The 26,750-nt window shown below is 42.9% G+C and overlaps 2 protein-coding genes across 3 annotated transcripts; both read left to right on the top strand.

Moving 5' to 3' along the window:
- Positions 1 to 3,432: 3,432 nt before the first annotated feature.
- On the top strand, positions 3,433 to 19,989 carry LOC131107236 (uncharacterized). Its single transcript, XM_058057067.2, has 27 exons — positions 3,433 to 3,759; positions 7,582 to 7,797; positions 7,957 to 8,007; positions 9,071 to 9,193; positions 9,262 to 9,288; positions 9,800 to 9,826; positions 10,370 to 11,839; positions 11,903 to 12,088; positions 12,168 to 12,230; positions 13,548 to 13,583; positions 13,668 to 13,721; positions 13,793 to 13,861; positions 14,356 to 14,391; positions 14,463 to 14,522; positions 14,603 to 14,656; positions 14,731 to 14,778; positions 14,863 to 15,255; positions 15,418 to 15,477; positions 15,555 to 15,605; positions 15,689 to 15,730; positions 15,811 to 15,843; positions 15,921 to 15,968; positions 16,035 to 16,076; positions 16,152 to 16,286; positions 16,720 to 16,749; positions 18,132 to 18,176; positions 18,270 to 19,989. The coding sequence occupies exons 1-27, from the start codon at positions 3,744 to 3,746 to the stop codon at positions 18,407 to 18,409; spliced, it is 3,555 nt and encodes a 1,184-aa protein (XP_057913050.2). The 5' UTR covers positions 3,433 to 3,743; the 3' UTR covers positions 18,410 to 19,989.
- A 469-nt stretch (positions 19,990 to 20,458) lies between these two features.
- cenpw (centromere protein W) lies at positions 20,459 to 23,125 on the top strand. Of its 2 annotated transcripts, none has more exons than XM_058057106.2 (3): positions 20,459 to 20,661; positions 20,738 to 20,851; positions 22,493 to 23,125. In XM_058057106.2, exons 1-3 carry the CDS (start codon positions 20,575 to 20,577, stop codon positions 22,517 to 22,519), a joined length of 228 nt encoding a protein of 75 aa, XP_057913089.2. In that variant the 5' UTR covers positions 20,459 to 20,574; the 3' UTR covers positions 22,520 to 23,125. The 2 variants fall into 2 exon arrangements, with proteins under 2 accessions (XP_057913089.2, XP_057913087.2); XM_058057104.2 differs by lacking the exon at positions 22,493 to 23,125 and adding an exon at positions 21,234 to 21,712 and having other exon boundaries at positions 20,463 to 20,661.
- The last annotated feature ends 3,625 nt before the right edge of the window (positions 23,126 to 26,750 follow it).

Here is a 26,750-nt window from a genome sequence, read left to right as displayed (position 1 = left end):
ATGATATTGATGATGGCATAATGGAGAAGAGGAGAGGAGGGACGTCACTGCATGGACGGCGGGTCTCCTTCCATAAAGACTTCATCCAGGTCACATTCCATTGCACAGTCCTTTTTTCTTCTTTTAACTCCACTAATTGAGGCTTGGAGCTCAGAAGCGCTGCTGCTGCCGCAACTTGCCTCTTCCTGTGACAAGATATTGTCCAATGCAGCTTGTCTTTTACGACTCTTTAGAATCTTTCTGAAGTGCTCCACCACATTTCCATCAAACAGTTTGATGTTCCTCTTCACAACGCCAATACTGGGGTGCCACTTTGCAACAAGGCTCTGCGTCTTGGCCCAGTAGCCCAACAGTTCCTTGATTTCTGCCGTGGGGATGTTGTCATTCCAGCTTGCGTCCTCCTCGTCAGAAGACGCTTCCTCAGGATTGCCTTGCTGCTGCTGCTGCTCCCGGTCAACATCCTGCACTTCATCAGTGCTCAGCACGAGAGTGTGCTCCTCCACCAGCTCCTCCACATCGTCACTGTCCACCTCCAGGCCCATGAACTTTCCCAGGGATACAATCTCGTCCACCACATCCGTTTCCAGAACGGGATCAGGCTCTACGTTTTCTAAGAACCTGGGGACCATGGAGGTTGGCCACAGTTTCCTCCAGGCGCATTGCACCGTCCTCTTGCTAACTTGTTCCCAGGCTGTCTCTATGATGCTCAGGCAGTGGAGGATATTTAAGTGGTCCTTCCAGAATTCCCGCAGGGTGAGGTTTGTCTCCATGGTCACCTCAAAGCACCTTTGGAAAAGTGCCTTTGTGTAGAGCTTCTTGAAGTTGGAGATGACATGCTGGTCCATGGGCTGGAGGAGAGTGCTGGTGTTGGGGGGTAAAAACCTCACCGTGATGAAGTCGTGCTCGCTGCTCCAATCTTCTCCCAATCCTGTAGGCTGAGCCAAAGCCGCATCCAGGACCAGAAGGACTTTGAGTGGGATGTTCTTCTCTGTTAGGAATTCCCCCACGCTTGGAGCAAACACTTCCTGGAACCACTCAGAGAAGAACTGCCTGGTCACCAGAGCTTTGGGATTGGACCTCCACATGACATTCAGCTTATCTTTTTGCACGTTGTTCTTTTTAAACGCTCTGGGGGTCTCTGAGTGGTACACAAGCAGTGGTTTTACTTTGCAGTCTCCACTAGCGTTGGCACAGAGCAGGAGAGTCAGCCTATCTTTCATAGGCTTGTGTCCTGGTAGGCTTTTCTCTTCCCTCGTGATGTATGTCCTCTTGGGCATCTTCTTCCAAAAGAGGCCTGTCTCGTCACAATTAAACACTTGCTGGGGAAGAAAGCCTTCGCCCTCTGCAAACCTTTGAAATTCCTCAGAAAACTTCTTTGCTCCTTGTATATCCGCACGGACGTTCTCCCTCTTCCGAACCACATAACGGATTCCACTTCTCTTCTTGAACTTTTCAAACCAGCCTCGACTAGCCTTGAAGTCATCAGCACTATCCCCCGGGCTGTCTCTGATCAGGTCACTATACAGCTGCCTTGCCTTCTCGCAAATAATCGGCTCAGACACCTTTTCCCCCCTGGACTGTCTTTCAGTCACCCATTCAAGCAAGATCTTTTCCACTTCTTCCATTTTTACATGGCGTTTACTGGTAAGTATTTTTACTCCTTTTGCCACATCAGCAGCTTTGATGGCTTCTTTTCTTTTTAATATGGTCGATATTGTTGACTTTGCCATATTGTATTGAGCAGCCAGATCAGAGACTCGTGCGCCGCTTTCAAACTTGGCAATGAGTTCTTTCTTTAGCTCTATCGTCCTCGTCACATTGGTCCTTTTAGGTGGTGGTGGCGGCATTTTGAAAAACGGCATCCGTCACAAATAATTACTTTAAATTCTTATCAATACAAACGGCAAGAAATGTTAATGATATTAAATATTTGCTTCGAAGCGTTCCCTTCAAAGTACTTCCGCCTTCCGACCCAAATGCCGGATATGGCGTCAGTGTTGATTCGCGTTGCTATAGGGAGTTCGGAGAAGCATGATGGCTGCCACCGGAACACATTTCATTTGCCTCTCAGACATAAACACTAATAGCAATATCAACTATTCATTCAAGGCAGCTGTCCAAATAGTTTTGGATAAGTCTTTCATTTCCGAACAATGCAGAGTTACGTAAAGAGTTCTGCTCGTTCACGGCGGTTTACCTTAGCCACTTCACCCATTGTTAGCACTGTATAGCAATACTTTTACCCACGAAAACGCCGCAATAAAACGTCCAATGATTTATATTATGTTGGTCACATTCTAGTCCTATGAGAACGACCCAGCCAATCACTGAACTACAGACAACGTCCACTCAATACGTCACCGGGTTCCACGCAAACAATTAAACGTCCTTGTGTGTTCCACAAACATCGACACCACAGCAAACGTTGAATCAAAGCGCAGGACACGAAGCTTCATTTGTCCACATTAACATAATATGATGAAAAATATATCCGTTGTGGCGAACACACGCTACTTTACAGGGCATCCACTACCACTTCCGCATCGCATTCTTCTTCGTGTACTTTTTAATCGTGGTAGAAAATGGTAGTTGACAAACAGTTACATGTCTGTATGCGCCATCTTCCGGCAAGGAGTGTTTCCTCTCATATGACCAATTAAATCTTTTCTCATTTTCGCTTCAAATAATGAAAAGTTTGTGTCTTTGTATTTTCTAATCCTAAATTACATTAAAATGGGCATAGTTCGCACATAGTGACAAATGGTGATTAATTTATTTGAAAACTGTGATTAGAACTTGTAATGAAATTATTCATTTATTATCATGACAGGCCTAGATACGCCTATAAATAGCACATTCTGGCACAAATTGTGCATGCACAATAGTGATATTTGTCACGTTGCTCCTCGTAAATATGTTTGTATGACGGGCTGTCTGAATGCAATGTTGAGGTTAATACAAACATCACAGCAAGATGTACTGTAATCACAGGAAGTTACACTCTATGTGTTTGTCATAGATAAGCTGCTGTTTCTGGACTGTCATTAAAAATGTCAATGTAAAAATGTCAAGCTCAAACCACATTATTAAAAGTATCCCCCCCCTCTTCATGCATGACAGCTCTGCATTGAGCGTTCTGGAGGAAGGGAGGGGACTGTACAGGGTGCTAAGGTCACGCCTCTGGCCTAAAAAGGCAGCAGCAGCAGGCAGCAGCTCTAAGAATAACTCGGCTGCTGCACGTCACAAACATGGCGTGAATGTGGCCGTGGATTGGGTTGCTTATCATCAACCAAATCACATTCAGTGTCCACATGTTGGTGTAGATTAATTAGACTTCCAAGTGGAGTCAAGCTGCGGCTGTCCACATGTGAAGTTGTTGGGACGAGGCGACATCTCACTCACCCCTCCCAAAATCTAATTCTGTTAGGAGGAGGTGGGGCTGACTCTGAGGCAGCCCCAAAGGGCAAAGACACCCTCATCCTGGTCTTCGTCTGTCCCCCCCCCCACTGGACCACCTCGCTCCAGCTTGCAGCCACCAGGTTGTGTTGTCTTGCGGGGGGAAGAAACGGAGTGAAGAATGCACAGTGTTGGAGGCCAAGAGTGACACATACACAATTTTTTTTACCACTTTGGGATTAAACACTGGGATTAAATCTTACACAGGAGTGAAGGACCTGCCATCACTGACTGTTTTCATGGCAACGTCAACTGCCACAAGGACAGACGACTTTTAGCCAAGCGCAATGACTGAAGCAGAAGGTAAAGTATGGCTGGAATATGAACTTCCATGTGTGTGAAGGGTAGTTAGCATGATTGGACGCGTCTAAAAATATGCTGCTATCATGTATCGTCTATTTGTAATGCAGCCTGCTGACGTCCACGCTGACTGCGGTGTTAAAAGTCAAGCCTTTTGCCTTGAGGCTCATCCAGTCCAATTTATGCTGCACCATTTATGTTACGGGTGTCCAGACTTTTTCCAGACAGGGTCACATGGTGAAAAATGAAAGGATGCAACACTGAACAAACAGCCGTGTGGCCGCAAATGGTCCCCGGCCCACTCTTTGGTCACCCACCCCCCCCCCCATCATGGACGTCGGCACTGTCAGGAAATAGTAGACGTTGCCGTCATTAGCTTTCTTCTCGAAGATAACACATCAATTGCTGCATGGTGTACATAAACTCATTAATTTATTAATTTATTTCAGTATTTTCACCCTTTGTGAGTCTGTCAAGTGTACTGGCTGGACAGCGCTTCCTCATCGGGGTCTTTCAACTGATTTTTTGTGGGTATTTACAGCAGATTTGAGCAGAGTGTTACGGTTGTGTTTGTGTTTATTATCATTATTATTATATCATCATGTATTATCTTCCATATGGAGTGGCCTGGCATGCACAACATTTTAAAAATACCCCCAAAACAGCTTGAAGCGGTACAGTTTTCATGTATGAACAATTCCAAAGCAGGTAGTATTGTGAAACAAAATGCTCGGTGAAAATCCACAGAAAAAGTATTTCATAGCAAATGAGTATTTTGTGGAAATGCTGTGCTATAGCATGATATATTTTTGGTTAAATCTTGTTATATGTATCAGGAAGTCCAAGCTTGTGTTTCAAGGGCCATACATTTGTGGTGGTGTTTCTCATGTCCTTGGACACGTCGTCTTAGTGTTGGACAGTTGAGGAATATGCTGTCTGTGACATCTACGTTCTCCCAGGCGTACTGTCCGTCAAACATTTGCAAGATCTCCCAAAATCTCGGCTTTTCAACTGTATTGAAAGATGTGAGCACACCATTTGGCACTGTTGCATTTAACTTTTACTTTGCGACCCAAGCGCCTCAGTCAGCGTTGACTGTCAGGATGAAGGCTCTGCTGCACCCCCACACGGCGGCTGTGGCAATGACTAAGGCACATACATTTAGAATAGTTACTGAGGAACTAATGAAAACTAATGAGGAACTAATGACTAAGGCACCTACATTTAGTTATTGAGGAAGTAATTAGGACTAGATGGCTAAACCACACAAATTTTGAGTAGTTACTGAGGAACTAATAAAGAACTGAGGAACTAATGCGTAGAGTAGTTACAGAGGAATTAAGGCACATACATTTAGAGTAGTTACTGAGGAATGAATGAAGAACTGAGGGACTGATGAGTAGAGTAGTTACAGAAGAATTAAGGCACCTGCATTTAGAGTAGTTCCGGAGGAATTAATGAAGAACTGATGAACTATTGAGTAGAGTACTAGTTACTGGGGAACTAAGGCACATGCATTTAGAGTAGTTACTGAGGAACTAATGAAGAAGTAACGAGGAATTAATGAGTAGAGTAGTTACTGAGGAACTAGGTACATGCATTTAGAGTAGTTACTGAGGAACTAATGAAGAAGTAATGAGGAACTAATGAGTAGAGTAGTTACTGAGGAGCTAAGGCACGTGCATTTAGAGTAGTTACTGATAAAGTAACGACTAAGGCACATACATTTAGTAGTTACTGATGAACTCATGAAGAACTGAGGAACTAATGATTAGAGTAGTTACTGAGGAACTAAGGCACATACATTAGAGTAGTTACTGATGAACTCATGACTAAGGCACATACATTTAGTAGTTACTGATGAACTCATGAAGAACTGAGGAACTAATGATTAGAGTAGTTACTGAGGAACTAAGGCACATACATTAGAGTAGTTACTGATGAACTAATGACTAAGGCACATACATTTAGTAGTTACTGATGAACTCATGAAGAACTGAGGAACTAATGATTAGAGTAGTTACTGAGGAACTAAGGGACATACATTAGAGTAGTTACTGATGAACTCATGACTAAGGCACATACATTTAGTAGTTACTGATGAACTCATGAAGAACTGAGGAACTAATGATTAGAGTAGTTACTGAGGAACTAAGGCACATACATTAGAGTAGTTACTGATGAACTAATGACTAAGGCACATACATTTAGTAGTTACTAATGAACTCATGAAGAACTGAGGAACTAATGATTAGAGTAGTTACTGAGGAACTAAGGCACATACATTAGAGTAGTTACTGATGAACTCATGACTAAGGCACATACATTTAGTAGTTACTGATGAACTCATGAAGAACTGAGGAACTAATGATTAGAGTAGTTACTGAGGAACTAAGGCACATACATTAGAGTAGTTACTGATGAACTAATGACTAAGGCACATACATTTAGTAGTTACTAATGAACTCATGAAGAACTGAGGAACTAATGATTAGAGTAGTTACTGAGGAACTAAGGCACATACATTAGAGTAGTTACTGATGAACTCATGACTAAGGCACATACATTTAGAGTAGCTACCAAGGAACTAATGACTAAAGCACATATGTTTAGAGTAGTTACTGATGAACTAATGACTAAGGCACATGCATTTAGAGTAGTTACTGAGGAACTGATGACTAAGGCACATGCATTAGAGTAATTACTGAGGAACTACTGAGTAGAGTAGCTACTGAGGACATACATTTAGAGTAGTTAGTGAGGAACTAATGAATAGTGGTCATGTTAGGTTAGGTAGGATGGTTCCTCATTAATTACTGTAATTTTGTGTACCTTATTGTAAAGTGTTACCAAAGGGTCTTGCTAGCAGAGGAAATGGAAACATGGAGGCTCGCCTGACAAGGCTAAAGACTTTGCTTTGGCCTCGTTAAGGGAATGTTTTCACTCATTTGTTCAATTCTCAGCAGATCAGAGTTTCCTCTGCAAGGCGTACAAGGACTGTCCTTAAAAGGAGGAGTCCAGCACGGAAGGGATTATCAAACCACTGCAGCAGGGAGAGAACAATTTACGGCTAAAAAAGGGTTTAAAAAGTGCCCTTTGCCTCTTGACATATAAGGTCAGAAGTCATAATTTGCTGGAAAAAAAAGATGAGCCTTCCTTCAAGTGAACATGAGCCTTAAAGTGTGAAAGAAATGACTGGAGCTTTGCTTGATTTCTTGTGACGTCCTTCAGCTCATCAAAGTAAGCAGGCCGCGAGTTGGTGTGTGTGTGTGTGTGTGTGTGTGTTGTGCTGCCGCTAAGCTGTTTGAGTCAGCAATGGTGATGCCAGTGCCAGCTGAGTAGAGTCAACAGGTGGACTGAGGGATCCTCTAACACCCTCAGGAACTTGTTGTTGCTGCTCTTGTCCATCACACACCTACTAGTTTGCTACTAGAACAGCATACAATACATGACTATACAGCCATAGTCTCAGGTACCACATCGGAATTCATTCATTCGGGCGAGAGGTGGCCAGCCAATCACAGGGCACATATAGACAAACAACCATTCACACTCACATTCATACCTATGGACAATTTGGAGTCGCCAATTAACCTAGCATGTTTTTGGAATGTGGGAGGAAACCGGAGTACCCGGAGAAAACCCACGCATGCACGGGGAGAACATGCAAACTCCACACAGAGATGGCCGAGGGTGGGATTGAACCCTGGTCTCCTAGCTGTGAGGTCTGCGCGCTAACCACTCGTCCGCCGTGCCGCCCCACATCGGAATTGTTCATTGAAATTGACATGAAAATAGTTTATTTCTGTCAATGTTTCTCTTCAGCGAGGTCGTCCACCGCCACCACCACCATGGTCATCGACGGTAAGAACGGAGACGCCGGCGTGCTGTCCGTCCGCCTGTCCAAGAAGACGTTCACCGATGACCTGTACTCCACGTTCAGCTCACCGCTGGCCTGGATCCTGGTCCTAGCTCTCATCATCACATGGTCATGTGTCTTTGTCATCATGTTCGACCTGACCGACTACAAAACCATCTCAGGTGAGGGCCACCAGGGTCATGACTTACATGCGGCTGAGAACATCTTGTTTGTCACTGTACTGAAGCATCTTCTCCACAACCTCTTCTTCTTCTGCCGGGTGCTGCCACCTCCTGCTCTTTGTGCTTTGTGCTCACTGCCGCTGTCTCTCATTCAACCAGGTCACCCCACTCCTGGCGTCAGGAAGGTTTTAAAGGAGTCAGAGCGTAGAGGCAAGGACCCCCCCCACTAACCCCCCGCCCCCATCAAAGAGAAAGAGAGAGAGAGAGAGAGAGCCTCACTAACTAACTTTGTCCTAACCTTGACTGTGCCTCGTAGTTGTCACAAAATGCATTGCTGCCTGTCCGTACCCCACCTAGAGGTACACCTAGATGCCTTCATGTGATGATGCTTGTGTATTTCTATGAGCAAAAAGATCTTCAAATGTTCTAAAAGCCACCATGATACATTTGTGGACTTCCATCAAAAATGTGGTTTTTAAAGATTTGAACTTCGTGCTGAGCTTCAGTTTGACACAAAAGACAAATTAAGCTCACCTGAAACGTTTCAATGAGATGCATCCTTGTTTTTAAGGCAAAAAGTAGTTTGCATTGTGATGGTCGTATAGTTGCATCGTTAGGTAGGTTGGACATACTCTAGATTAGAAGGATGGAATCACACTCCCTGGACGCTTTATTAAGTACACTTTCATAATCCTGACAGCTTTTTTGTTTGTTTTTCGGAGAACATAGTTGACGTACGAATCATCTGAACTTGCATATGTGGGGTGCACGTGTGGCACAAAACTCAAATCTGAACCCCCAATGTCACTTCCTGTCCACCATCAACAAAATGAACTAACCTAAATGGCTTCTTTTTTACTCTGAATACATCAACTATAACAATAATACAAGGGTAAAGATGACTATGGGGTGTTATTTCACGTCCAGATGGCTCGAATAATGTAGAAAAGATTTTAAACAGGTTTTCGAAATACCTAATGTACCTAATGAAGTGGCCAGTGAGTGCATCAGACCTTTAAGATGACTGAGAGAGTTTGTTGATGAGCACGTTGAAAGCGGCCTGTAAGGTAGTGCTTTGACGGATGTTTATATAATATATTGTATAATATTCTCTTGTATTGCAGTAGTCAAAGTGAAAGGTTGTATTCAAAGCGGCATGGCCTTGATGCTTTTCAATCACATGTCAATCAAAAGTGTAGCTCCTCCTCCGGTTGGCTTCACGTGGAGGATGAGGGGGAATAAAGTTGGTCTTTGACCAACGTCTCTTTCACAGGCGGCCTCAGCAGGATCGGCTCTGACCCCGTGAAGGCCGTCAACGACGTGGTGGAGACGTCCACCAACGTCGTAAGCGTCATGTTAAAGTTTGCTGCCAGCCTCATCGCACCCGAAGACGATGGTACATGTTCTTTGACACCTTTGTAGGCGTTTTCTCGTCTTCTCAAACATCTTCTTCCTTTTCTTTAGGAAATCTCTACGCTGTGAGGAAAAAAGGTTGGTCCTCATCACTTGCATACACCCGGACATTTGAAAAAAGCTTGCTGCTCCAATGCATCACAACGCATCACCGCACATCCATGCAGAAGCCCCAAACATTAGAAACTCAGTAGACGACCATAATGTATCCCCCAGAGTGTGTGTATGTAGCTTAAAAAACAACCCACTTGCAGAATATTATTTCAGTAGTAGACTAGACATGGAAAAGCTGACTGAGTGTATGAACCGTCTCAAAGAGTCAACGTGGTTGGAGGAGGAGGAGGAGGAGCAAGTGGAGGTGAAGCTTAAGAGGAAAAAAGGTACTTGATGCTAACTGTCTGTGTTGGTGTCATTAACTGTGGAGACGCCCTTCCTCTTCCCCGGTAACAACAAGACCAAAATATAAAACACAGCTTACCAGCTAACGCACGTGTTTTTCTTCTCTGGCTTGATGCTAATCGCTAATCTGTTCACTTAACGTGAATTCTGTGTGCTACGACTGAATTTGTATTTTCTACTTGTTTTTCAGGGGAGTTTCTACCATCACGAAGTAAAGGTCTGTACACTGACGTTACTGTTTGCGAGAAACATGTCAGGGATAGTCCATCATTGTTCTCTAGAAGTGGAAATACTTTTCTTTGCTTTACATTAATTCATGCAACTTTACTTACATTTACTTTTATTCAATTTACTTGACTTTAGTTTAGTTAAATGTACTTGAGTTGTATTAGTTTCATTTACCTCAGTTTGATTAGTTTAGTTTGCTTAAATTACTTTAATTTGCTGTATTTGGCATTACTTTGTATTTACTTTAGTTTTGTTTAGTTACTTGACTGTAGTCCAATTTACTGCCTAATTCTTCTTTACTTTGGTTTCATTTACTTTATTTTAATTTACTGTATTTTACTTTATTTTGGTTTAATTTAGTTTATTAACTTTGAGTTTTATTTTTGTCAAATGGAACTTAGTTTAGTTGAGTGTATTTCCTTGACCTTTATTTTCCCCTAGTTGAATTGACTTGTCTTTTACATGACTTACTTTGATGTACTTTACTTGACTGTACTTTGTTGCTAGCGACTTGTCTCCATGCTTGTTCCAGTCATCGGCATGCAAGTGAAGAAGTCACGGCCAGCGGTTGAGGTGGTCCATGAGGACGATGAGGAAGAGGAGGCTGCCGAGGAGGAGGAGGAAGAAGATGCCCAAGATGAGGTGGAGGAACTGGTAGAGGATGAGGAGGAGGAGGAACTGGTGGAGGAGGAAGGGTATGAGGAGGGAGAGGAGGAGGAGGAGGAGGAGGAACTGGTGGAGGAGGAGGGGTATGAGGAGGAGGAAGAAGACTATGAAGAGGAGGAAGAGTATGAGGAGGACTATGAAGAGGAGGAAGAGGAAGCTACTGAAGATGGAGTTGCTGTGGATGAAGAGGAGGAAGCCACAGAAGAGGAAGATGCTGGTGATGAGGAAGAGGAGGGAGATGAAGAGACTGGTGAGGAAGAAGAGGAGGAAGCCACAGAAGAGGAAGATGCCAGTGATGAGAAAGAGGAGGAGGGGGGAGATGAAGAGACTGGTGAGGAAGAAGAGGAAGAGGAGGGGGTGAAGGCGGAGGAGGCTTCAGTGGAAGAAGGAGATGATGAGGAGGAAGAGGAGGAGGAAAAGGTGGTGAAGGAGGAGGAGGAGGAGGGAGAAGATGACAGTGAAGAAGATGAGGCTGGCCCAGATGAAGATGGTGACACCAAAGAGGAAGAAGAGGAGGTGGCGGCCAAAGGCAGAGGTGATGATGATGAGGATGGAACAGACATTGTTGATGAAGATGATGATGAAGAAGAAGCTGAGCAGGAGGAGGATGCTGATGAAGATGTCCCTGCCAAGGAGGAGGCGGAGGAGGAGGATGAGGAGGATGAAGATGTTTCTGCCAAGGAGGAGGACGATGAGGAGGATGAAGATGTCCCTGCCAAAGAGGAGGAGGAGGAGGAGGAGGAAGAGGAGGATGAAGTTGTCCCTGCCAAGGAGGAGGACAAGGATGATGATGAAGATGTTCCTGCTGAGGAGGATGAGGATGAAGATGATGCCTTCACTGAGCTCTCACAGCCTGTGCTTCTCTTTGGCGAGGAAGAGGAGGAAGATGATGCCGCTGCAGGAGATGACTCCTATCTTCCTCCTCTGGATGATGATGATGATGATGATGATGAAGAGGAGGTGGAGGAGATTCCTCTTCAAGTTTTGAAGGAGGACATCAAAGTTGGGGAGGATGATGAAGATGTCCCGTCTGTCATGACTGACGAGGAAGACGAGGATCTTCATGCTGACCTCTACGATCTTGACGACAAAGACGACGATGTCACTAAGGAGGAGGAGGATGATGATGATGATGATGATGATGATGGAGAGGAAGAGTTGAGCCTTCCTCCCTTTGAGACTAGCGACACCTTGGCTGAGGATGAGGATGATGAAGAGGAGGAAGGTGAAGGAGAGGTCATGCCATCACTGGCCGTCGATGAAGTTCTCCTTGACGATGACGTGACATCAGAGTCTCACCAGGAGGACGACGATGATGAAGATGACGTGCTGTCAGGTAGTTATCGTAAATCATGACGGAGGTCGATGAGGTCAAAGTTCATGTCAGTCTCTCATGCAGGGCCGTCTGCAGAGTCACTTCCGGTCCAGGAGGGGGCATCAGAGGCTGAAAGAGAGGAGGATGAGGGAGATGAAGCTGAGATGCTTGGCTTGTATGAAGCCATGACGCCCGCCCCTCTGGGGGGTGAAGACGAGGATGAGGAGGAGGAAACCAAGGCGAGCAAAGCGAGGGATGAAACACCCGCAGGTCAGGCAGAAGAAAACATGGCCGCTTCTTGGTCACATTCACATTCAACTGACTTGATTCTGTTTTTCCTTTCTTCTAGTCTGCCCCTGCATGACTGCTGCTAAGACCAAAACGTCTGCTGGCAGGACCTCCGACAACAAAGGTTAGAACATGGTGGAACACAATGGTTCAACATTATGGGAGAACATCTTATCGGAATATCATGGTAGATCATCATGGTAGAGATTCGTGTTAGACTGTTGTGTAAGAACATGGTCATGGTAGAACACTATACTAGAACATCCATCCATCCGTTTTCTATGCCGTTTATCCTCACGAGGGTAGCAGATATGCTGGAGCCAATTACAGGGCATATGGTAGAACACCATGCTAGATCATATAATGTCATATAATAGTAGAATGTCATGGTAGAACACCGTCTTAGAACATCATATTATGAGATCATATCAGAACAGAGTGAGAACATCATGTTAGAACATCACGGTACAGTACATGCTGTACATCATGGTAGAACACCAGGTTGGAAAACAGTGGTAGAACACCATACAGGAACATCAGATGAAAACATGGTAGAACACCATGTAAGAACATTATGGGATAACATCATATCAGAATAATGGTAGAACATCATGATAGGAGATCATAGTAGAACATGATTAAAACATTGTGTTAGAACATCTTGGTGGAGAATCATGGTAGAGCATCATATTAGAACATCATGTTGAAATGTTGTGGTAGAAGAACACGATGATAGAAGAACAGCATGTGATTTTTGGATTTACAGTAAAGTCTCGTTATATCGATATTCTCGGGAGTCGGAAAAAATACTGATATAACCGGACTATCCATATATCCGATCCTGCGCCGAACTGCATTAAAAGTGGGCGGATCTTTGATATGGCATGTAATTTTCTCCTTGAGTTCATGGATTGCGTATCTAGCATGCTTTTGTACTACAATACATTTTGTACTACAGTAAATAAAAATAAACTTACGCTGTAGTGATTACCGGTTACCGGGACATAATTCACCCCGGAACTATCGATAGGGAAGGTGTTGCCACCCGGAGGGGTAGGCGCGAGGGACGGGTGTTTTCCGCTGTGTGTGCTGCACTCTGGTGGTGGAAGTGTGAAAAATAAAGTTGACTGGAAGCAGCCGTTCGCCGTGTTCTTTTTTGGTATTGAAGTCCTTAAGCAAAGATTGATTTAAGCTGCTTTTGTATCGATATAAGCAGACCAAATTGGCTGGCGGGAGATGAAAAGGGCATCCTAGTAACCGGATTATCATAATAACCGGGTATCGTACTAACGGAGCTAATTATATCATAAAAGACTAGAAATTTGCCAGGAAATGAAAATAGTATCGTAATAAGTAGTAATTCGTTTTAACCGATATCGATATAAGGAGACTTTACTGTAATTTCACAACTTCATCCATGTTTGTGCATGGACTTTTGCAGAAGCTTCCAGGAGGGTTTCTGCTGTGAGGAGGAAAGGTGTGTGGGATTCATTGTAAAGTTCTTGGTGATGTTCAGATAAAAGTGGTAAAGGTGATGTTGCTTTTTTTATTCTTGCTGAAGAACATAAAGCAGTGAGGAGCACAGAAAGATCTGATGGCAAACCCAGGAGGACAGGTAGCAGTCAGTCATGACATGACGCTTTACTGACAGGACACTGTGTAAACAATACATACTTTACTTCTCAGCTCTTCCCAGAATTGCCACTTTGGAGCCAAAAATGAGACGGATCAGGAGAATTCCAGTTCTTCTTAAAGGTACAGTACACAAACAGAACATCATACAGTAATCCATACAGTACAGTTTTGTGGTTAATTGGTTCGAGACACAATTGTGATAAGTGAATTTCTGCAAAGCAGTATTCAATAGTAATAAATGTAATATTTTTGTAGTTATGGCATAGAAAACCTGTTTACAATCTGTTATTTTGATAATTGATGGTTTTCCCAACCAGACGAGGTAAAGGTGATGTCAAATGTTCAGTTGTCCATTAATTTGTTGTTTGTAATTAATTTGCATCGTCATCAAAAATGTGTTTTGGGTTAACATTTTTGGGTGTCTGGAACGCATTCATTGGATTTACATGATTTTCTATGGGAAAATGTGCTTTGGTTAGAGTCTGTTTGGTTTGAGTCAGACCTTCTGGAATGGTTTAATGACGTTAACCAAGGCACCACTTTATACAGAATATATTGTATGCTGTACTTAACCGGGTATTTGTTTTTTATTTCACACCTTTGTCCTTGAAAAGCTAAAAGACAAGAAAAGAGCAAGAAGTCTAAAGCAGGTAAGTGTTTCATTCCCTCATAGATCGCATTGAAGTGGATCAGAATTAAACTGCTTCTGTTTGTTCATCAGAGCAACCGACTGAGAAGCAAAAGCCAAAACCAGCAGAGGTTCCAGAACCGCAGCAAGATGGTAGCTCATCACTTCTTACACCTTCAAAATCACATCGTAAATGTAAACCTAGTGATCTGTTGTTGCCGTGTTGCTTTCAGTTGGCCCTTGCAGACCAGCACCAGTCTACTGGCCATCCGCTCCTGGCTGGTATGGTGAGTGTGAAACAACACGGACCTTTCACTGGATCGACACTTTCTGCATTCACTTCTACATGTTTGTCTTCCAGTTCATCAGATTGTGACAGACAACCCCTACCTGCCTCCGAGTGTCTCAGGTACACACAAAATCTCCACTTCCTGTCATGTTCTGATTAGACCTGAACATAGTTGTCTTTATTTTATTTCATTTATTTAACAAGGGTCTGCTGCTCCGGTTATGACCGCTCATCCCGTCCACTCTGCTGCCCCACCCGTGCAGCCGCTTTATCACCAACAACCGATGATGGCGCCGCTTTATGCCCACTATCCACCACCCTACCCTCAGCCGGTACCGCCTGTCATGCAGCAGATGCCGGAACCAGTACAGCCAGTCCAACAAACTGAGCCGGTGCAACCAGTGCGGCCAATCCAACCACCAGAACCGGTCCAACCAGTTCAACAAGTTGAATCAGTGCAGCAAGTCCAACCAACAGAACATGTCCAACCAGTCCAACAAGCTGAACCAATGCAGCCAGTCCAACCAGAAGCTGCAGAACAAGCCCCACCCACTCTGTCTGAAGTCCAGACTCCGCCCACTGTGGTTGAGGTGAAAGGTGAGGAAGAGTCCAATCACATCTAAATGATGATGTAGTATATTTTTTAGGGGCATGCGTCCATGAAAAGAATATCACATTGTTTCTGTCACAAGAGCGACTGGGGTCACGTTTTCAATACAAAAGTCAACTTACTCAACCTCCACTCTTTCCCATTTTAAGAACCAGAACCCAAAGTGGAGCCAGAAGCAGAGAAGGTTCATGAAGACACGGCAAAGAAAGGTTTGAAAAGCGGTTTAAACCTCTCGTGTCCCTCATCTTTTCCTGCTGTGTAACCGTTTCAAATCCCACTCTGCTAGCTGCAGCTGCCAAGAAGAAGAAGAAGATAAAGAGCACCGATGGTAGTGAAGGTGCTTTACTTTGGACTCCACGGTCAGTCCATTAGGTTCATGTGGCTACACTAACAAGATGTGTGGATGCTTGTCTATTCCAGGTGGTACGCTCACAAAAGACAAAGCACCAACTCCAAAGAAAGGTGACTCGTAATGATCTTGTTATTATTTCACCCCTAAGATTAGAATCATCAGGTCTTCATGTCTTCTTTTATTTCCACAGCTCCAAAAGAGAGAAGCAAAATGTCAAAGAGAGGTGAAGCCGCTAATATGGATAAGACTGGTTGCCATGGCGATGTATGTTATCATCACTGATAATTCTTCCTTTGTTAGAATCTATGATGACGCGACACAAGAGAAGTTCCGCATCAGCAAAAACGGGTGAGTCATTGGCCGTCAGTGGCCGGATCGTCGCCATGGAAACTGATTGTTTTTGTCTCCTCTAAGACATCGTAAGAACCAGAGTCAGGTCCTCCTTAGCCAAAAAAGGTAAACAAGTTCATGTGAAGTCTTTCTTTTTGATGGCCTGACGTCTTTAACCTAGTCTTCCGATGTCACTACCAGCTCCCGAAGCAGAGCCGCGCTCACCATCCATCAGACTGAGGACCAGGCTGGAGCCCGAGAAGAGGGCCAACGTGACCTCGCAGGTCAAAGAAGACAAACCCGCCAAATCTTCAACTTCATCAACAACAGAACCAGGTGAGACCAACGTTGCATAATAAAATAAAGGAAGTGTTACAGAAAAATAAGGAGAAATAAAACGAATTTACAATCTTCTGAAGCTGTGCTGCTTCAGCTGAAGCAGGGGTTATTATTTTTTCTTTATTGTGACCCATTTTCAAACATTTTGGTTTCTATTTTGGTTATGTGAATGTTCTTACAGTTTGATGTTTGACATTCTTGACCCTTAAATAATTCAAACTATTTTACCACGGCAACAAAGTTGTTTTAAAAAGTAAATAACAACCAAATTAAGACACTAATTTTACTTACTAATATATTAATATCAGCATTATTATTATACGCAACGGGCAAAGCTGATCAGGCGGCAAAGGGACCATCTGTAAAGGTTTGTGACCAGAACTCCAGAGTGTATTTATTTCAATTAAAGACCCTTTTTGTTTTGTTTTAGATAAAGCAGAGAAACAACCTCCAAAAGCCAGTAAGTATAGAAAGACTTATTGTTTGACTGCCATAACATTTCAATGAGATGGCTAGATGAGAAAGAAACATTATGTCGACAATAAAAATGTTTCCATACATTAAATACATAGTTGTGCCATTTGGAGGGTGTCAATAATATCTCCGTCTAACATGTTTATGGGGATTTTTTTCTTCAAATAACTGTCTATTAATGCTACTGCTGCTAACCGACACGGCTTTTTTTTATTATTCTAACGCCCCCAAGTGGTCAAAAGGACATATGACATGCTGAAGTTGGCACAAAGGGCAGAAGTCAAAGAGAAATAATACACTAATGGCTAGATACAGTAGATCACCTCAACAATAACTAGACAGTTATGCCTTGTTATTATTCTGATGGTTATTATGATTATTATTAATGTGCTTGTTGTCATTAGAGGGAGGAAAAAGATCTTCCATTAGAGCCTGAGGTATTGTCTAATTGTCTTTCCTGGAGTGAAGTCCACATGAAGAGGCTAACATGAAGATGATTGAAATGCTTGTAGCTTTAGCAGCAATAATCCTCTTCATGTTCTCTTCTTTTACTGAGTCGTCCTGTAGCAACATTCCCTCTTCCCTCACTTCCCAACTTTGACACCATAGATCCCGGAACCTCTAAGCTGGAACAAACTTCATATTTGGAAACTACAACTATGTTTTGTGGTCACAAACGCGTGAGCATAAATTAATGAAAAAGTTGATTTTGATCGGTAAACATGAAACTTGCTACTCACCGGTGGAAGAACATGCACCAACTCGTACTGTGAGGAAGAATACCTGGGCCTGCTCAGCCCTGGTGAGGAAAAATAAGTTCTTAGCTAAATGAACATCGTAAAAAGCTGCTATTTATTTTATCACCCTATTTATATGACCAATTTGGAGTCACTAATTAACCTAGCATGTTTTTGGAATGTGGGAGGAAGTCGGAGTCCCCAGAGAAAGCCCATGCACGCACAGGAAGAACATGCAAACTCCACACAGAAATGGCCGAGGGTGGGATTGAACTCCAGTCTCCTACTTGTGAGGCCTGTGTGCTAGCCACTCAGTCGCCGTGCAGCCGTTTCATTAAATATCACTTTGTATTTATTGTCATTTTATTCTCAAAAAGACCCCACAAACTACTCTGAAGTTGTGTGACTTTCAAGGTGTTTTTGGTCGTCTGAAACTACATGAAGGTCTTCTGGCTTTAGAGGTTCCAGTATATTAGATCCACAATTCAAACTAATAGTACTACTTGGTGGATGTACGTTCACATTTCATCACTTTGTTGATGCATGATAAAACTCCCTCTGCACTTACAGTACATCCTGTTCTGACATGCAGTAGCATTCTTTGTCAGCATCATCTATTTGTTTCTCTCAGAAAAGTCAAAGACAGGAGCTGATCCCACCGAACAGAAGAAATCAGGTCAGATTTGTTTCATTTCCAACTGCATTTCATCCTCCTAGCCAGCATTATGAGTCCAGACCCCTACTAAAGCCACACTTCCTGTCCTTGCAGGTCAAAGATACTTCCAGTGTATTTACGTCCCCGGCAAAAACGCACAGTACCCCCTGCGGCCTTTCACCCCAGCCATGTCCCCCACCGTCATCAGGTCCATGATGGAGCAGCAGAAAGCCGCCAGGACGTCAGGACAGTAACCGGGACCCCCTCCCATAAGGACACGGGTTGGAGAAAGGACTTGTTTACACTAGAACACAGAACTACTAGTCTCTTTATTTATTGTTCAGTCACCACCAGGCTGCCATTTTGGCCGCTAGTGGTGACATGTAACATGTGACACATACACCGGCACACACAAACAACAAAGAGTTGACTTGATTTGACTTGACAATTTCCTGGTCACGTGACATCTTTGCACCAATTGTTGCTAGGCAGAATTTACAGGGCATTTAAAAAGCTCATGCATACATCCACTGTACCAGAGCAACACAGAGCAGAGAAAGGACAAGGAGAGACGGCAGGAACCTACTCCAAAAACAGCACTACCAGGACACACTCGGCGATTCATTGAGGCACGGCGAAGGCCGAGGCCCCTGATTGATTTGTCAGTAATTTCTTTCTGCAAATCATGTCCAGCTGCGGTGTTAGCATTGGCATTATTTTGCCGTAAACACTACAACATTTTGACCTTTACTTTAACGTGACCAACTGTGAGACGCCGTGACGCTGACCCACATTGCGATGAGCGCATGCTGGTTATTCATCACTCTTTACCTCACTTTGGCGTCTAGTATGCAGCGGCAACACAGCGGCCATGTTGGCACTACGCTGCTTTTAGCGTTTGCTATTCATCGATGTCTTACTTGGTGAAAACGCTCAAAGAAAGCCAGACGCTTTAAACCTTTTCATGACCATCGTGTTTACTTAGCATGAGGCGCTACATGTGTTGCTGTGGTGACATGAGGTCATAGGTCAACTTTCCAAGTCTTAAGACGTGCACGGACTTGATGATGATAATGATGATGATGTACATTGAACACCGGTGCACATTTACTTTTTGATTAGACATATTTCCTCTTTGACTTGACAGATTAGCCGTTAGCATGTTGGCTAAACAGAGTTTGCTAAATTAAATGAAAGCATTTTAATGTTCTGTTTATTGTCAGAATTGTCGCAAGGACACTTTTAAAGTTTTTAATTGTGTTCCTGCTTGGTTCTTTAGACCACTTGGGATGCTCTTTTTTTAAGTCAGCATGTTGCTATCTAGCATGCGCTAACCACTCAGCTAGCCACGAGCTAAGCTAGGATTTAACTGTGTTGCTTGCATTTTTGGGTCACAAAATGTTCACTTTTGTGTGAATTATAGGGTCAACAAGGTCCACATGATTTTAAGTGTGACTCTTCGGCCTGATGGCTCATGTTGCTTTCATTTCTCCTTTAATAATATTAATAATGATAATATAGTGATGATGATGATGGAGCCCTGTAGAGTGTGTGAACCCAGATGTGAATAATTTTATTTCATAGAAAGTTTATAAAAATGAGTAATTTATAATAAAGTTGTATGGTGTTTCATGTTCTTCAAGTATCACAAACAATTCAAGTTGTGCTCAAAACAAAGCTATTAATGGTTACAATGCAGTTTATCTACACACAATTTATGGTCAAGTAGTAGGATGCTCAATATTGTCAAAGAGCTTCATATTTTTTCCCCACAATCATCATTTTTTGTTATCAATCACACAGTAGATAATTCTTTATTCAATAAAACTGAGTCCTGTGCTACTTGGAAAATCCGACTTATGCATTTGTTGTCAGTGACGGTGTATGCTAAGCTATGTGAACAAAAAAGCATCTTAGCAAGGTGACAAAGCAAATGAACACAATATTTTTAAACAAATATTAATAATGAATGTATTTGAATATGTCTCTTAAAAGTGCTGTAAATGCACTTTTTAAACATTTTTAAACATGGTTGCATCCTCACGCCACCGATGTTGTGTTAAAGAGGCCCGCCATGATGTTTTTTCTTTTTTTACATTCAAACGTGACAGAACCCACACTGCCATCTACTGTTTCAAAGTGGTAGTGGTTAAGTTTAAGTTTTTTTAACCCGCTTATATTTTTGTTTCTAAAGAATGTACAATTTATTATATTTGAGTCATATTTTTTCAGGTTATCGTTGGTATTGATCTTGGACTACATTTTTAGGAAGCTAATCGACTGCAGAGCGTATTATACACCGGGTGTACAACCCGGAAGTGAAAAGCAAAGAGGAGGACCTACCGGAAGTGAGGAAAGCGGGCTTTTCGAAAGCGTAAACTCGTTTCTGGTGTCCCCAGTTGTACAAGATAGTTGCAGCATGTTGAACAAGGCACCGAAGTTGAAAAACACGGTCAAATCAAAGATGAAGAGTAACGCTATCGTGAGGCCGACGACTGAAGCGATGGTAAGTTTGACATGGCCGGTGATATTTGTGACCTAATGCTAGCAAGCTAGCTAGCTGACGGTGTTGTGTTGTATAGATTGAGCTCCTCGCTCTGCTCTTCCTGAACAATTTGGCCGAAGAGGCAAAGACGAAAGCCTTTGAGGATAAATCTGCTATAATCAGGGACCGACACGTCAAAGCTGTCTCCAAGGTTTGTAAATAACCTATTGAATTGTATAATACAGTATGTTGATGTGACCTACTACTGTACAGTCGTATACTATATGGTGATGCATGGTTTTATGGTAAGTACAAAATGAATCACCACCCACATTAGCGATATAAAGCATTACATAGCATCATGCCACTGTGACGAATAAACACACACTTAAATCGTGAATTTTAGTGTGTTTTAGAATTAGAAATTATATAGCAGTGCTCGACCATCAGGGAAAACGAGCGATTTGAAGAAAAAAAACAGCTAAGCAACCCATTTTAATTATTTAAATATACTCTTTATATTACAGCATGTCTTGATACAGTGGTTGCTGCTATATTTAACAATGAATTTAATATCATTGATTTCTTTACAGAAAGTGCTGAAAAGGGCACGTGGATGAAGACCATGTACGTGTGTACGCCATTAAATGTTTCCCTAGCCGCCATTTAAAAAAAATCTATTCGTTTTTTACTGCCCAAGCAAAACTTTTTCAAAAACTTCTTGTCTGAGATGTTTGCTCTGTTTTTGATTAAGATTATTTACAAGCATAAATTTACTTCTTGTGTCAAAACACAAACTCCTGCAACACACGACAGAACACATTTGTTTTTATACTTAATTATCATGATAAAGATTGTATTATATGATAATGGTTCTGAGACTCTTTAAATAATAGCATGTTTTTTTGGAACTATTAATTTAACATGCGGGGTTGTGTACTAGGTTACATGTGGAAAGGCACTTTCTAATGTCTATGTCTTGAAACTGGCCGGTACTCAGTCCCCTCTTGCCATAATTGTATTTTACGTGTGTCTGATTATTACAATGTTCATATAATAAAGTGTGATGTTGACCCACTAGTGCATTGTTCACACGTAAGATGTTTTAGTGGAATAATACTGACATTGGGCGGCACGGCGGTCTAGTGGTTAGTGCGCAGACCTCACAGTTAGGAGACCAGGGTTCAATTCCGGGGGAATTGTGGGTTCCAAAAACATGCTAGGTTAATTGGCGACTCCAAATTGTCCATAGGTATGAATGTGAGTGTGAATGGTTGTTTGTCTATATGTGCCCTGTGATTGGCTGGCGATCAGTCCAGGGTGTACCCCGCCTCTCGCCCGAAGACAGCTGGGATAGGCTCCAGCACCCCCCGCGACCCTCGTGAGGAAAAAGCGGTAGAAAATGAATGAATGAATGAATACTGACATTTACGTGTAGGGAGGTAAAGTGGCATTCATCAACAGGCCTATTTTGTTCACCACAAGATGGCGCCGTTGAATAACTAGTAGATTGTCAGCTGTAATTTTTTTTGTGAAGCTCGTGTCCTATTTTTTAAATTAGTTATTACATTCAAAATAACTAAATATATTTAATTAATAAAAAATATTCCATATTTTTAATGTTGATGTAATATTTTGAGATTAGAATTATTTAATTATGAGTATTTCTACAACTTAAACTACAAAGCCCCCATATCTTGATTTGATTATTTTTTCAATTTGAAAGTTTTTATATATTTCAAATTTATTATTTTTTGTTTTTTTTAATGTACTGGTCAAGACTACAATGAGGTGATGGTGGGAGATGAAAGACCCATGATTGATAATGAATGAACGTCTGCTGCTATTCCAGGGTGTCAACTTTGCTTCCCTGCTGTGAGGCTTGGCACATATAGGTCATGGAAAAAGAGATGGAACATGCATGCATGAGGACGGGGGATCGTGTCGGGACGTGAAGCTCTCTGGGATGTTTAAGGAGGAGACAATGACACGATGAGAGAGCCAGCCCAGCCAGCTTCGGAACCATAAGGTCACTGAGTGCTCGTAGAGGTCGGCTGAACTCTATGCGATCGGGGGTATATATACTACAGTCATATACGATATGGACAGACATAGACACAGACAGACAGGAGACACTTTACAATGTTTTCATACACATATAGCTGTCCCTCAAGTGCTCCATATACAGTACAGTGCTCTAAGTAACTGTCATTCAAGTATAAAAAGAAGTGGAACAGTGCATCTCAAAGCAAAATTATTTAGCCTTTTAATGGCAGTGCAGTCGTCCCTCGTTTGAAGCTGTTAATTGCTTCCAGACCTGGCTGTGTTAAATGAAATTCTGTGAAGTAGGAATCAATACATGGAATATTTCCATATAGCTAGAGCATTGAAAACCTCTAAATAATGTATTTTTTTGTTTACACATTATTAGAGTCCTGTAGACAAGAAATAACACCCCTACACTCACCTTTGCACGCCTATTATTCATTGTTTACACCACATTGCAAGTCTTATACTGCAAGCTCACCATTTATCTTCAAATGTATGTCTTCGAAACTTAAGAAGCCAACAACTTACCACTCACACGGGATGGGAGAACTTTTTTTCCCCACTCTATTGTGTCAGACGTGCTAGTGATGTGTGGAGGGATGCTGTAATAACGATACGTCCAATACCAGCTTTTCATGCTGTGAAATCCATTGTCAAATCAAAATATAGATACTTTTGATACGTCAGTGAATTCAGGAGACATTTGACTTTTAGGGCCCCTCTGCTTTAGATGCTCACTGTGCTAACGTCTCACAGGATTGAAGTTTATGTGCCATCTCAAAGGTATATTTGTGCATTCATATTGTGGTCCGATGCCTCCCTGCAGCCCCTCTCCTCACACCGCAGCAAACCCCACAGTATTGGATGTCCATACCCTCCACGAATAGTCCTGTCACGCATCTTTCGCCACCCGGAGGCCCGCGTCTATGGCTTTATTGTGGAGGATTATTTACGACTTTAATCACGCTTCCATTATGCACTCTTATAGACTGAACATTCATACTCTACTGCTTTAGGTCTGTCATCGCCACAGTATTTGAGTGCAGATTTGGCGGGTGTGTGTGTACGTTAAATGTATGTCAAGGGTGCTGGCAGCCATCACCTGCCGGGAAGTGGGGGGCCAAGAATGACTTCACCGCGGCTACCGTGGCTACAGTATCATCGCGCTAACGCCATCAGAACCTATCGTGTGACCCCCACCCGACTCTCTAAGCCAAAGTCGCTACTGCTGAACCATTTATAACGGCGATGCATCACCGTGATGATGACATCTGAAATCTGTAAAGTTGATATTCTGGGTATAATGCATGCACAGATACAGCGGCCATGATGATGATGGCATAGTTTATTCTCGGGTCTGTCGCCTCAGACATCATGTAGAGATGCTCAGGTACGACACAGGCTACTTTATTTCAAACAGATACAGCGGGGGTGTCCATACTTTTTTCATCAAGTGTTTACTGTTTACTTATAGGACAAACAATACACACAAGTGAAAGAAACCGATGTATGGCTAATCAATGTATTTCCTTTCGAATACAAGTATGCAGAGAACACTAGCTAGGACCAGATGTTGGCATGTAGTTTGAAAACATGAGCCTAATAACCATCACACAATTGAAAACTGAAGATGGAAATAATATGATGCATTTCCATCTGATCTTTGCAATGGGGAGGTGAGCTACAACTCCGTAATTTTCCCCTACTTCCCCTTGGGTGCTGTGTAATAAATAGCCGTACGTGGTGTAACTATTTGTTGGCATGGGGTGCTGACTTCCTGGTGTCTCCAAAGGGGACCAATGGAAGGAAGGAGGCGGTCAAAGAAAGGAGTGCAGAAGGGGGCTTGAGGTGCCGTATTCTTCTGCCTGGCAACCTCACAGCTTAGCCTCTCAGTGAGGTGTAATGACGAGAGGTGGATTTTGTTACCTTTTTGGGTTGAGTACAGCGCTCCATCCCGTTCCATGCAGATGCTAACTGGCTGTCTCTGGTGGCTTCATGTTTTGATGAGCCCCATCAATCTGTCAGATTGAGTATTTACAGCCGCTGGATATAGAACAACGTGGCACTGATATGGTCGCGTTACGACCACTGCAGGCTTGTGCCGCCTCATGTTTTCCTTCTCTGACATGATTCTCATTTTTCTTCTGTCTAGATCAGTGGTTCAGTGTTCTTCCTGTGCATGCGTGGGTTTTTGCCGGGGACTCCGGTTTTCTCCCACATTCCAAAAACCTACATGTTAGGTTAATTGGCGAATCTAAATTGTCCATAGATAAGAATGTGAGTGTGGATGCTTGTTTGTCTATATGCGCCCTGCCATTGGCTGGCCACCAGTCCAGGCTGTACCCTCACCAGAAGTCAGCTGGGATAGGCTCCAGCACAATTTTGCAACCCTAATGAGGATACACGGCTTAGAAAAAGGATGGATGGATGGATGGAAATTTTGTGATGTGAAAGATGTCATATGTGTGGCCAACATGCTAACCGATATCCACCGTGCAGCCACCTTATATTTGTATTTTAGTTTAAGACTTTTATTTAAAAAAATATTTCACTTAGAAACAAAGTACATAAAATTAGCTTATTAGCCTTTTTTGATGACTATTACAAAACAAAGATGCATTCATCTTGCATCAGTAGCTTACTCGAAGATACTGTGGCAGTTCCCAAGAACAAACGATCACCAATTACTCCATTTTTCATTTGTTTTGGTCTGAAGCGGGTCATTGGATTTTGCTGGCTTGATGCCAATCTCTAAACGTAAAGCCATCCAGTCCTCAGGCCATGAACCTACAACCACTGGATCCCCAAGCCAAGTCCTTAAAATCCAATAGTCCTTAGACTGTGAGGATATCAACATAGCCTAAAGTAGTCTGCAGTAAAACAATCCCAGCGCTCTACACCATCTGGACTCCCTCAGACACCAAAGACAAAAACATTAGAAGAGTTTTATCTCTCATGACGGCGTGTTAATGTCAGCTTTGGTCTATGAAAGACACAATGACATCATGCCGCTCATTAAGATGAGCAACAAAGCACCGCAGCGTCGTCTGTCACTTTCATGCGCTTTATTCCCCTGAGCTAAATGTGTGAGCGACGGCACGTCGTCGCTTTCAACCTCGCACTGAATACAAATTAGAATTGGTCATTCAGCACATGACAAATGGAAGCGCTCTCTGCCGGGCAACACCGGCTAATCCTACGAGATCACAACGCTCCCCTTGCTCTTGTTTTGAAAGACGAGACCAGCAGGTTGTCTTTCAAAGAGGGGGGGGGGGTACAGGGCCTGGGTTTCTATTTTAACGGAGAGGCCAGAGTGTCTCAAGACCCCTTCACGGACCTCCTGGCTGTCCTTGATGGTGCAACCTCTCACACTCATCGGTAGGGTATTTGAGATGTCCACTTCAATAGATCCACTCAGACGCAATGACAGTTTAGACAGACGGGCGAAGACGGAGTGGGCTTGACAGCGTCTTGGATCTTTTCTGAGTGTAAATCAGGTCTTGGTTTAAGACCGTCTTTGGCAAAGTCTTTTTTTTTTTATGTAAATCCATCAGGAGTAGGTTTGGACCCCCTTTGACTCTTAATTTTGTATCTTTAGAAAGATTTTGAAGTGTTTTGGAAGCAGTTTTAGGGAAGACACTTTTCTGTTCCCTCCTACATGACTGGAAGCATTATGCGAGTGTCTAAGATCATTCAGATAAACTACAACAGAGATACTGTGCCATACACAATCAGTGACTTCTGACCCATAAACAGACAGAAAACCCCCAATATGCCCACTCCCAAATCTTCCAGAAGTGTTAACTGTTGCATTTCCACTTCCCAATAACATAACAAAAACCCTTAAACACTGAGATCCCCCAAAACGGTTTATGAGAGAGTTTCTGAAAGAGTAGTTGCCCAATTTATTACCCAGTTCGAAGTTCGGTAAAACTCTTGTTGGACAGCGACAGTTCCTTTTAAACACAAAATCTGGTCCCATCATCGTGGAATACACTCTTTTGCCAAGCTGATACTACCCCTGAAGCCGTAAAATTGACAGGTCGCTTCCCAACCGACAT

Source organism: Doryrhamphus excisus, linkage group LG19 (assembly GCF_037039965.1).
Source record: "Doryrhamphus excisus strain RoL-2023G ecotype Guam linkage group LG19, RoL_Dexc_Guam_v1.1, whole genome shotgun sequence".
Classification (NCBI taxonomy): domain Eukaryota; kingdom Metazoa; phylum Chordata; class Actinopteri; order Syngnathiformes; family Syngnathidae; genus Doryrhamphus; species Doryrhamphus excisus.
This window is presented reverse-complemented; position numbering and strand designations above follow the sequence as displayed.